The sequence below is a fragment of the Poecile atricapillus genome, chromosome Z, assembly GCF_030490865.1.
Source record: "Poecile atricapillus isolate bPoeAtr1 chromosome Z, bPoeAtr1.hap1, whole genome shotgun sequence".
Classification (NCBI taxonomy): domain Eukaryota; kingdom Metazoa; phylum Chordata; class Aves; order Passeriformes; family Paridae; genus Poecile; species Poecile atricapillus.
The window spans coordinates 7,273,810-7,286,868 of NC_081289.1; the positions used below are offsets into that span (position 1 = coordinate 7,273,810).

General features: G+C 42.1%; 1 protein-coding gene across 1 annotated transcript; it reads right to left on the reverse strand.

Annotated features, from left to right (window-relative positions):
- Nucleotides 1-1,402: 1,402 nt before the first annotated feature.
- On the reverse strand, nt 1,403-13,036 carry LOC131573432 (protein artemis-like). Its single transcript, XM_058827390.1, has 14 exons — nt 12,905-13,036; nt 12,777-12,828; nt 11,081-11,165; nt 9,944-10,003; nt 9,222-9,277; nt 9,042-9,143; nt 8,727-8,799; nt 8,423-8,563; nt 7,792-7,893; nt 7,039-7,175; nt 6,841-6,895; nt 5,206-5,294; nt 4,253-4,353; nt 1,403-3,773 (listed from the first exon to the last, which is right to left on the reverse strand). The coding sequence occupies exons 1-14, from the start codon at nt 13,011-13,013 to the stop codon at nt 2,827-2,829; spliced, it is 2,109 nt and encodes a 702-aa protein (XP_058683373.1). The 5' UTR covers nt 13,014-13,036; the 3' UTR covers nt 1,403-2,826.
- Between the last annotated feature and the right edge of the window lie 23 nt (nt 13,037-13,059).

Here is a 13,059-nt window from a genome sequence, read left to right on the forward strand (position 1 = left end):
AAAAGTATTTGATGTGATCAGGCTCACCTGTATGCACAATTGATATATGCTGAATCTTGTCAGTTTTTAACATGCCATATCTCTAATTAATTTTATTTTTTTTAATTTAAAGTTCTAAGTGGAATGTGGAGCTTTAATGTCAGCAAACTCTAGATGATCTTGCATCATTTGGAGTCATTAGTACTTTCTCTTGCATGTAGCTCAAATGAGCAGTGCATTCCATGTGGATGGAATCTGCAGTCTCCAGCTCCTTAATCCGCTGCAGCCTGTGCTGTCCCTGCAGGATGGAGCAGCTGCGGCAAGAGATGGATTCCTTCCTCCAGCCTTGCCTGTGCCAGGGGCACAGGGCTGGCCCCAGGCTCTGTCTCTCCCCATGCCCAGTTTGATTTAAATATTGCAAGTAGATGCATTTTAGAAGGTGGCAGTTGTACTGGGGTGCAGTATCTGCCTTTTCCAAAGGCAGAGAATGTTATCACCAGCACTGGAATAACACTGCTGTTTGTTAAGGATATGTGTGTTATCTTCTGCCATAAATAAAGAACCATTAATTTACGTTCTGGGAGGTAGCAGTATTTTTTATTTATTTGAAGGAAACCCATGGATCCAGTTTCCAACATAAGAGCCTTGAACAGTATTTTATATTTATATATTCACAGTGTATTTGGAGTGCAGTCATTGAATTAGCTTAATGGGACACTGTGTTACTTTTAAAAATCCTTTTATTGGTTTTATGAGTTTGGCAGAAAATTGCCAAACTGAAAATGGAGAAAAAGCTGTTTTCAATTTCATAGGGAAGCTAAACTAGCCCAGCTTCTCCTTTGTTTTGCTTTGTGGTCTGTTGGCACCATCATGGTCACCAGTTCAGTCATGTGTATGCACTTCTTGGGGGCTGGTGACCTGTCCTCCAGCTGTTCTTTTTTTGTTTGGTTTTATTTTTATTTTTTGGTAGCAAAACTAAAGCTGCAAGATCACCTGTAAGAAAAGCTATTGTCTATTTATTTAATCTCCAAGTTAAGTCAATACTTTGGTTATTTTAATGTATGTTTTAGGAACTGTATTAGAATATGCAGTTTGTAAGCTCAGGAATTTTTTTTTCATACTGTGTCATCTCTAGTATTGGTATCTTCCTATAGTTTTTGATAAAATAAATTAAATTTAGTTTTTCTCTTGTTGTTGTCATTTTTAAAAAGAAAAATTAGACTGTCAAAATTAGTTGTAGCAGTAGAATTTGCCTTAAGACCGCAACCTCTTAATTCCTGGTCTGTACCCAAATCTTCTAGGACTGTAAGGACTCCAGCAGAAGGGGACCATGAGGAAATGATGTGTTTAGGGCTGCTGAGAACTGGTATCAATTTACACTTGTCTGAACAGACTGGACTCCTGTATATTTGAGCATACTGTTAAAGGCAGCCCTGAACTTACATGCACAATTTTCAGATATGAAATGAGCCAACAGAAGAGATTCTGTTTTGTCTGACTTTATTCACAGAGGTAGTTCCAACAAAAGTTCCACTCACTCAGGCTTGCTAAAAAAACCCCAAAGTTGGTAGATCACATTTGGAAATTAGATTAATAAATCCCACAAAGAGCAGGAAAGATAACAGTGGAAAAATACATGGATCTTGAATATCCTTAAAATGATACATAGATTCTGGCAATGCTTTGTCCCTCCTGCCTCTGCTCCCTGTGGCAGAATGCTGGTTGGTTTAACATTCACATGTCACTGAACATGGCACAACAGCTGAAGGCACACTCAGAGGGGAGAGATGTGCTAAAGTATGTTTAATTCTTTGGGACTTAAGACCATGGGTGGAAAGCCTCAAGGATTTTTAGATGACTTCTGTGGTTTGGATATTGCATAGGCATTCCAGTTTAGAAAAAACCTGAATTACATTTCCATGTTAGAAGCTAAGAATTTTGGCAGAGAGTTATGATAGCACACATGCATGCAGAATATATCATCTTGATTTAAAACAGCGAAGTCTACGGAATGTTGCAGAGGAGGTGAAGTTTTGTCGTACGAGAGCCTGTCTGGGATACCAGGTTGCCTTCTGTGGCTGAGTTACCTGCCAGAGCAGAACAGGCTAACTTGGGAACCCACAGGATTTTAAGTTTTTCTGAAGAACAATTCAGAACACAGAGGAAGTGATGACAAGTGGTTCGCAATGAGTTGGAGGTGAAACACAGACAGCAGTCCACAGTACCTAACTCAGGAGTTAAAGCTCAGTGTAAAGAGAGACTTTTGAAATTAACAATTTGATTGAAAACAAATTAAAACCCCCTCACAACCTCAGTAATTCTCTAGTCTGTTCTGCAGTTATTTTTAAAAATAACTGCAGCAAGTACTGATTAAAATCTTATAATAATGATGAACAATGGTAATAGTGATTAAAGCCAAATTACAACTGCCTTGTTTGCATGGTCATGATCCTCCCCACAGTTAATAGTGAGCTATCTTATTAAAACCTGAGATCACATTATAAAGGCAAACTCTTAGAGCTCATCATAAACACTAAATTTAATTTAGTGTCCTACCCTTAGTTTTGTCTGGTCCATTTTTTATCTACTTACAGTCCTGGAGAATTGAACTTTGGGAGGTAAAATGCTTTCACTGTCCCTCCTGGGAATACTTTTTGAATACTTCCCTTTCAGTATTTCATGGAAGGAACAATAAAGGTACACAGGCTGCAAATACCTAGTCCTGACAGTCTGAATAAAGTGTGACTCAGCATAGCTGCAGACAGTAACCCACAGGAAAGAGAAAAATAATTCAGGCATCAATAGATAAGCTGAGTATTACCACAAGGTAATTGGTTATACCCATTCTCAGGAGACTTTTTTCTCACTGATTATGTTTTCACCTGCTGCAAGCTTCCTGTATAAATGGTGCAGTTTATCTGGCTGAGGTGCTTCAGCATCAGGAGTCAAGGGAATTTCAAAGTCAGAGGAACTCTGGGAGTCCTTCCTCAGCTCTAGATCAGGAGTCCTGCATCTGTCACTTATTTCCACCAGCACTTCGTGAACATGGGCAGCACCATCTTCTGCAGCTTTCTCACAGTCTTTGCTTTTCAAGCCACAGGCACCATCATGGGCACAAGGTCTGTTCTGACCTGGTGGCTTCCCCCTGCTGCTGTCCAGCTGAGTGTCCTTAGGACTCTCCTGCAGCACAGGAACCACTGCTCTGCTCCCACCTTTGCTGAGGTCCAGGGCACTTCTCTCCTGGGAGGTGATGAGCACTGTATCCATTTGGCTATCCCAGCCCTGGCTCCCCTGCTCTGATATGTGTGTTGATTGAGAAGAATTTTGGGAGGAGATGTGTGTTGAGTCACTTACTCCATCTGAATCGCTGAAGAGTGACTGGGACCCCCCAGCATCTGCTGAAGATGGGATGTTGTCCTCATTTTCAGAGCTTTCCTCTAGTTTATTACCCATAAAAAATTCATCCCAGCAGGGGACATTGGCATTAGACTGATGGCCACTACTTACTCCATTGAAATTGGCTGTGGAAGTGGCATCTGGCTCATGGGAAAGAAATTGAACTGTATTTTTTTCAGATTCTTCTTCGTCATCTTCATCATCATCATTTGATTCCTCACAATCCATGAAGTCTACCTTGAGGGAGGTGTAAGTTGTGTAACTTTCTGTGCTTTCATTAATCTTTCCTTCAGAATTTTCAGACTGTCCTGTGCTGGAGGGCCTGCTCTCTCGTCTCTGCTGTTTTGGAATCTTAGGCCCTGTAGAAATTAACTCTGAATCAAAGAGATCATCTTCATCTGGCAAGAAACAAACAGAAAATCACTAAGAAAAGTTCACATCTCTGCTAAAATCTTCTTGACAGCAAAGTTTTAATAAAAATTAATTTAGGAATTAGGAAACATCGAGGAAAATGTTCTTTAACCCGGCTGGAGATTTTGCAGGATGATATTGACAGTGTTTGCCTTGCCTTGTCTAGCACAGTGCCTCACAGACAGTTAAAACAAGCTTTCCTAGGGCTGGCCAGGGACTGAGGGAACTCCATCCAAAAACTTACAGGGCTGTTGAGCATTAAGTACATTATAAGATTGAAAACAAGTGTGTTTTTACACAATTAGTGCTCTCTCACCCTCCTAATACTTAGTTCACATAATTTCTATTTCTTCTTTCCAGCTGTTGCTTTGAACACACAGACAGACTGTGGTGAACACCAAAGCTTTTGGCACTTCTGCTTAGTCTCAGACTTCCATTTAAGGTGCAGCAGCAGCATCACCTTTACCTGTATCTGATAATTCTCTCTTGTGGGCTCTCTTCAGTGTTCCTAAGGGCTTGTACCTGGGTTCCATGATTCTCCTGTATGACCTGCATAATGGCTTTAATCTGAAGGGAATGAGAAGAGCAGTTAATATCTAGAACTCAGCAGATGCTTTCAGGAGCAAAAGTAAATCCTTTAACTTGTTCTGAGTAACTGCTCCATGCCTTTCACAGGCACTGCAGCAAAAATGTTAAAGCAAAGGCAGCAATACTTAGGGCAAAGTCCTTGATTCACTAGTGAGCTTCAGCAGCTGAAAGGTAAATATATTGAAAGGACAGATTTCTACCTTAAAACATGTACATTTTTTGGAAACTATCTTGTAGTTCCTTCCTTACAGAATGCAAGCTGACAGGGTTCAAAATCTGACTACAGCTTTATTCAATGATTGTTAAGTGGAAGTTTCCTTTCTTACTAAGTAGGGAAGGAAAAAGGAACAGGAATCTTTGTTCTGTCCAGACTAAGAAACACCACAGCTCTCCTGCTTCCTGAGGGTTCTTTTTAAGCTGCCAACATCTACAGCAGTGCAGGAGAACTGGCCTCTCTAATGCTGTACAGGGGAGGAGTTCAAGTCCCCAGAGAAACCATCTTTAAAAGAAACTTCTCAGAAGTAGCAAAGACAAATAGAAATGGGTCACAGAACACAGCAAGGTGAATTTGTATTCAGCTTCCTCCCAGAGTTTACCAGCAGAAAAGCCTCTACACACAGATGGAAGTAGAATACAAACGCTAAGACTCAGCTCAACATGTGCTTCAGAAAGCCCAAGTCTGTAGGACTGAATACAGAAAAAAAATTGAATTATCAGACAAGTAAAGCAAAAGGCAATGGCCCTCCTGAAGAGGCTGGGATTCAGGAGGTGCATTGTCCTTACAGGAACAAAATTTGGATCACATCCCTCCAGCAGCCACTTGTCACTTACATCTCCATAACTGTGTCCTCTGTCCCACCCACAGGCAGTACATTGGGATACACATTCACAGGACAGATATAGCTCAGGAAATCCTTGATCTGAATTCCAGAAAAGAAGAAGCAATGTAACAAATTACATTAACAGTTAAGAATATCACTTAAAGGCAGCACTGATACAAGCACATCCAAAGTGGATATCTCTGGAACAAGGAAACAGGCCTGAAAGGATGCTGAGAACTGAGCCTCGCCTAACACCTCACTGCAATTATCAATTTTTACACAGACCATCACTGTCTCTGAAAGAAAAGGCTGGATGACCTGGAATGTGATCCAGTGCTTCCTTGTCCTTGCTGCTGCTATGTTTTCAAACAGACATTTTCCTTATTGGAGTTCTAGTCTCCAGTTATGCAGCTCAGGCATTCCTTTCCTATTACTTTTTCCTATTAAAAGTCTCTCCAAAAGTACCCTATCAAAGCCCATTAGGACAAAACACACTGTTTTTTCCAAGCCTTACTCTGTTGTCTTCTAGATGATCTCCAGTAAATTTCTTGAAGAATTGTGTCTGATTTGGGGTGCTCCTGCTGAGGCTTTTTCAGTGCTGAGCACTGGGAACACTTGCAGGTTGCAGAGTACACTGCTATCTGTACAGACAGCAGGACTGTCCGGGGGTGACCCATAATGTTATTGCAATTTTGTATCTAGCAGTTATCTACTGTTATTTTTTGCCTGTTGCTGTTGCACTTGTTAGGAAACTGTTATTTTTTTTACTTTTACCTACTCCTGTTCATTCCTTATTGGCAGAAATGGATTAGTTAAACCTGAAAAGAGAGACAACTCATTCCAGAGTGTTCTCCTTCAAATTGTCTCAAACCAAGAGAAGGACCCATTTATTTTTGCATGTGAAGGTAGAAGTGTTAGTTACACTACCCCCCATATTCCACTAGAAAATTCCACCCTGGGATCTCCATCTAAAATTCTGCATGGCACAGCAAATTTAAACTTAATCAGGATCTTAAAAACAGTACTGCCTTCCTCCACTTTGTAGTGCAAGACTTGCTGACAGTTCATTGTTAGCACTGATCCAGTTTCAGTTCAGTTTCTTAGGAGAAAGTAGTGTTTTTAGAGCTGTCTCAAGTCATGTTAAATTAAAGTCTGTGATTGTGGGGAGGATGCTGCCATGATCAATTTCCTTTTAGTCTTTTAACACAGGAAAAGGGGCAAGAGCAGCAGTGAGGATGTGAGAAAATTCAGTGTAAATGTGTGGGCTGAGAAAAGAAGGCAAACCCACCCAAATCTGAGTCATGGCAGATAAACAACGTATTGTAAACTAAAACTCCATGCTTTAAGCATTACATGGTTACAAAATAACCTAAAATAGAAAGACAGTCAAAACAATTGTAGAAGTGACCTATACATTGAGACCAGAGAACAAGAAATAGGCTTGTAATCATGTCTTAACAAGTTCCTCTGCAGCTATATTAAAACAAATTTCTCTGTCTTCAGCATTCAGAACTTCCTATTTCCTTAAGTCTCATTTCTGACAGAATTTTTTCTTATTATGACAAGTCATGTCATCCACTCTAGAATAATCAAAACTCTTACATTTTCTTAATCAATGTATCCTCAGTACTAGAAATATACAAACCTCGCTGTATGAAGAGTGGAAAGAGAAACAAGCTCTGTATGTTCTCTCCCCAGTCCTAAAAAAACAAGAGGCACAGAAATTAGGCAACTGCTCTTCATCCACGGTCAACGGACCAGCATAAGCTACTCTTCAAGTCCATTCTGAGATTCAGTTATACACGTATCAAACAACAGGTTTCTGTGTGGCCCAAATGCTCACCTCACTATCACATTTGTTTTCTTTTTCCTTTCCCCAAACCACATTGTGGAGGGTTTGATGCTGATTATGTGCAGGGGAGATCCATTGAGGCAAGTCATCCCACAGGGCAGTCTGTTCCCTCGGAAGCAGTCATCATCCTGTCCGATGGATATAAAATTAAGTTCAACAGTGACCTTTTTTACCCAGAAATTAAGCAGCATAGTATCCAGCCAAACCAAGTTCCTCTCTCACTTCTAATTCTCTTGAAAGACCCTGTCACACCTTGGTTCTTTAGTGCAGCTGGCAAAGCAAATCAGTCAGAGAGACCAATGCCCCAGTGTGCCATCTCAGGTTCTACCTCTGTTCCTCCGAGCTGGAGCCTCCAGCCTGACAGATATCCTGGAAATGGACGGCCACATGCTAAAACCACACAGTGCATGCCTGCAGCAGGCACCATCTGAGCTGCCTTTGATACACTGAAATGGGTAATACCTGATTGATTTACTCTGCTGCTTGTTTCACTTCACTTAAAAACACAATTTTCAGGCTTCAAATACAATTAAATTACTTCTAGCATAAGCTAATATGTTTTCCCTTTTTTTGCTTAAAAAAAAAAAACAAAACTAAAAAACTTCAACCTACTAAGGTTTTCACTCTGCTTTACATAAAATCATGATTTCACCAGTATTCACTAACCCAACAGGCCCCAAACATCTGCACCTATAACCACACTTTCACAGCAAAGTTAGGGGAGGCTTTGCTGAACGAACGTACCCGAGGATGTCGACAGGCATGAATCTGCGTGTGCTGGTCTGTGGTAACATGACACAGGATTTCTGGCATGTTCCTGAACATATCAAGTTTGTTCATGTGCACCTAGAGAAAGCCAGAGTTTACTCTTCATTAGTTCAGTGTGTTTGCCAGACTGCAGCTGGAGCAGATATATAGATGTGATTCTGCTCTCCCTAAATGCTGGCATGCATTTAAATTATTACTCCAAATAATGTCCAAGCAGAGATGTATCAGCCAAAACTTGGACATCTAGAACAAGTAGAACATACCACCTATACTGAAGAAGGATGAATACTCACGAGAAAACCAGAATATATATACTAACTATTAATGCTGTATGCAAATGACTTTTATCATTCACAAAATAAAAGGGAGCTAGGGTAAACACTGAGCTTGAAAACTGGGAATTAACTTCTCTTTGGAAAGTCCTGATGTTCCAGACTGAAGTCAACTATTTACCTCATTTTGAGCACAACTGCACTTTTTAAGGGAAATTAATGAAATAGGCATAACTGTGACCTAGAGCAGACCTCTGAACTGCCATTGCCAGCTCGGTGTTGGCCACAATCATTACTGAGGATCTGTTCTAAAGCAACAATTAGAGAAACATTACCTTGATTCCGAGTTCCTCACTGAGGTTTATGAATAAATATTCATATCCATAAGCAGCTTTGCAGTTCAGCCACACAACATGACTACGAGACAGTGAGGTCCAGCTTCGCACTAACTCCAAGATCCCATTTAAACATTCCTCCTGAAAAGTGTAGAAAATGCTGTCAGTCATCTTGGAAGACACAGCCAAAGTGCTGTGATTTAGTAATGAAAAATGGCATTGCCTTACAAGACTTACCTAACAAAGGGGTAGTTAATTAATTAACAGTTTTAAGGCCTTTCTTCCAACAATTTATCAGACTTACCCGGCTTGGTATGTGATAAAATTTGGGATCACAAAAAGTAGTGTCCAAATACACACTCTGGATGTCTTTTACCCTGGAGGATAGAAATGTAGAATCAGAGTAAACATTGCAGCACAGTGCTAACCACCACTTCCTCTCTCTTCAAAAGGAGACAATTCTACCTCTTGATAACAAAGAATATGTCAAAGGGGACTTGTAGCTGCAGTATTGCAATTATATTTAATCCAGAATAAAAATGAGGAAAAAAATAATACCTAGCCAAATTGTCCATGCCATATGATCATCTGTTCTTTCTGTATCCCACAAATAGCTCACCTGGTCCCTGAATGCAAAAGCTCCATTCTGGCTGCTTCTCCTTTTGCAAGCCTGAAATCCCCAGTGTACAACACAGTGCCATTCTCACCTTCAAACAGAAACCTGCAGACAGCAACACTTGGGTCAAAATCTTCATTAAATGCCAGGTGGTGAAACATTTAAATTATTGAAGGGACATACATGACTGAACCTGGACAGTGACCAGCTGGCAGAAGTGTCACCACTACATCTTCTTTCTGGAAGAGAGGGGTTAGCATTATTTTCAGACTGTAGTAGGTACTACCAGTATTTTTGTCAGCAAAAGTGAGAGCAATGTATTACTCCCCACAGCCTCCTGCAGCATTTAGCATTGCTTTTAAAACCAGAGAGTCTCTTCAGACTGTAATAAGCTGTAAAGAACAACCAGCATCCTGTCATGGCAGAAGAGAAGACCAAGTATTGTATGGTGCTTATAAAGGTGGACAGTAGACAGTTCTACTTCCTTGGTTCCTTGGGAGCAAATACAGAATCACAGAATAGTGTGGGCTGGAAGGGACCTTTAAGTTCATCCAGTCCAACTCCCCTGCAATAAGCAAGGACATCTTCAACTAGATCAGACTGTTCAGAGCTTCACCACAACCCTGAATGTTTCCAGGGATGGGGCATCCACCACCTCTCTGTGTTGCCATCTCTCTGGTTTCACCATCCTCATTGTAAAATGCTTCTTCCTTATATCTAGTCTGAATCAACCCTTTTTTATTTTAAAACTATCACCCCTTTTCCTGTCACTACAAGAGAGGAGGGGCACATACATTTTAAAAATAGCTTGTGCACTTCAGAAGCTGCAGCTGTGTTTCCTGTACTCATGTAAACAGCATTACTACCCATGACTGACATATGAATCTTTTTTTCCTGTAACTTACCTCACCAGATATTTCATCTTCCAAAGAAATCTGAGTTGGAGTTTCAACTTCCAATGCAACCTATAATAAAATGATTAATTGCATTACAGGATTTACTGAACATTCTGTTTCATATTTATGTCTAGGTATTTATTATGTAAACATCTCTAGCACTCATCATGGCTAATGCTAAGCCTGTAAAATTAAACTTATTTTCTCATAGTAACTCATAAATTTCCATTTCCAGTGGAATAAATTTTCCTAAAAGTTATCTAAAAATTAAATGGTGATACCTCAACAAAGGGGTGCCTGCCTAAAAAAAGTTAGAGCATGTTGGACTTCTATTAGCAACAGCTCTTGTTCCTCTGGATGGATCACATGCCTTATTTTTGGATGACTGCAAAGCCCAGAACATCCCAATCTCACAACAGTGGATCTTGCTAGGATAGCTCTGTGGTATCCACTTCCCATTGCCTCCTATTATCAGAAGCAGAGCCCACAAATCACCGGGAGCACATATTCCTGTGTTTGTGCAGAGAGAATTATTTTTATTTCTGTAAAAAACTCATGTTAAATTTCATAATGCCTGCATCTGCAAAGGGAAGGAAATAACTTCAAGTTACACTTGTACATAATACTGATCCCTTGCAGTCTGGCTCCAAACACTGGAAATCATGTAAATTTATTAAGGTTTTCAGCGATTTCATACTAAAACCTCTTCATGTTATAGCCCATTTTCCAAAAAGCAAAAGGAAAATCATGTAACTTCAGATTATATACACTTCAAGCAATAAGAGACTTTAGATGAAGAGAAAGAGAAAGCAAGGACAGAAGCAAAGAGACACAAGCAAGGTAAGGAAATTAATACAAATTCAAATGTACAAATGATCAGTATAAAGATGAAGACTGTGTAAAGGTGAAGTTGAGAGAAAAGGAAAAATTTTGTGGGGGGAAAAAATAATTAAACAACAGCAATAAACCAATCCTATACAGCAAGCAGCAGGAAAGGCACAAACATTGTTGGAAGTACATAAGCCCTGAAACACTCTATCAACAATATCAACACCAATATTTAGACACTCCAGAGGAACAGGGAGCTGTTTCTTTCTGAGAATCACTGCTTGGAAAGTGCTATTTTCAAAATAAACACAAACTCACAATATGATTCTCCCAAAACTTGTATTTCCAGTTAGTCAACAACAATTCCTTAGTAACTGGTGAGCAGTATAGTTTAACTTTCAAGCTGTGAGGAGACAAAAAACACAGATAAGTGTTTTTTAAAGCAGACATGAGGAACAGTCTAACAACACATCAGCACCTGGCACCCAGTACATCAAACCCTGCACTCAGAAACCTGTCATGTGAGGAGAGCTGCAGAGCTGGAAGCCTGCAGGCTTCTCTTCAGCACAGCAAATCCAAAGCTGATCATGTGTGCCCCTGCTGCATGGTTTTGTGAAGACACAAAAGCAGTGTGTGGTACATGGTCATGACCCATATGCTTGTTTCTCTACCCCTGCACACACCCCTGGAACAGGCATTTAGGACAGGCAGCACACAGCAGAACACAGAATACTCCTTATGAAGCTTGAGCTTATGCACAGAGACCAGATGAGCAAAGAGAGATTCTCTGCTTGCATCAGAGGAGATGCAGTATCTACTCTAATAAATCAAAGAGAGCCTAGGAAATGGTCCACAACCTCCCTGGGCCCATTGCCACATTTGATCATCCTCACGGTGAAAAAGGTGTCCCTTGCCTTTTCTTTATGCACTTCCATGAAAAGTCTGGCTCCATCTCCTCTACTTCTACCTGCAAACAGTGATACATGATTGTCTCCTAAGGCTGAAGACATCCAGCTCTCTCAGCCTCTCCTCACACATCACATGGTCCTGGCCCCAGACCAGTGTGGTGATGCTGACCAAAACACCTATCAATGTACCATCCAGGGGAGCCCAGGGCTGGACACAGTACCCCAGAAAAGTCTCACAGATGCTGGCCAGAGGGGAATAACTGTCTCCCCGAAACTGCTGGCTACCTCCTTGCTTATACACCTAAGAGAGCACAGCTGGCCCCTTCACTGCACAGGCACAGCACTGTCTCTCCAACACTTCCAACTCCTGGTATCAAAACAGACTGAGGGATAAATGAGTTAATAGCAGCCCTGCAAAAGACTTAGTGGTACTGGTGGATGAGAGACTGGACATGAGCCAGCAGTGTGCATTTGCAGCCCAGAAAGCCAATCCTATCCTGGGCTGCATCCCCAGCACTGTGGGCAGCAGGACAAGGCAGGGGACTCTGTCCCTCTGCTCCACTCCTGTGAGACCCCACGTGCTGTGCTGCATCCAGCTCTGGGGACCCCAGCGCAGGAAGGACAGGGACCTGCTGGAGCAGGTCCAGAGGAGGCCTCAAAGATGCTCAGAGGGCTGGAGCGCCCCCGCTTTGAAGGCAGGGGCTCTTCAGCCTAAAGAAGAGAAAATTCTGGGGGGACGTTACTGCTATCATTTGATATTTAAAGGGAGCTTTCAAGAATTATAGAGGGACTTTCTGCAAGGACATGGTGTGGACAAGCAAGGTTGGCTTCAAATTGAAAGGGGTCAGATCTAGATGAGATACAAAGACGAAGTTTTTTTTTTAAATAAGGGCGGGTGGTGAGGCACCGAAACAAATTTCCCAGAGAAGTGCAATGCCTCATCCCTGGAAGAGTTCGATACCGGGTAGTACGGGGCCTTGGAGCAGCCAGTGGGAGGTGTCCCTGTCCCATTCCCATCCCGGGACTTGTATCCCATGGCAGTTCCCCGCGCTGTTTTGCTCACGTTCAGCCGCCTCCCCTGAGGCCGCCCCGCCACCAGCCCGTACCTGCCCTCCAGCCTCCTCTTCAGAGTGGTCCCCCGCAGCCCCTTCATGTGATCTGGGGAGAGAGGCACGGGGTCAGTCGGGGGTCACACGGGGGGAGGGAAGGGGACACGGCGGGACGGGACCCTCACCCTTGTGGCAGTGCGACAGGAAGAAGGCGCGCGCGCGCAGGTTGTCGCGGTCGAAGCGGTCGATGGACACGGCCGGGTACTCGCGGGTGCGGCCCCCGAACCGGCTCATGGCGGGCGGCGCGCGCTTCCGCCCGCCCGGCTCCCAGCCAATCCCG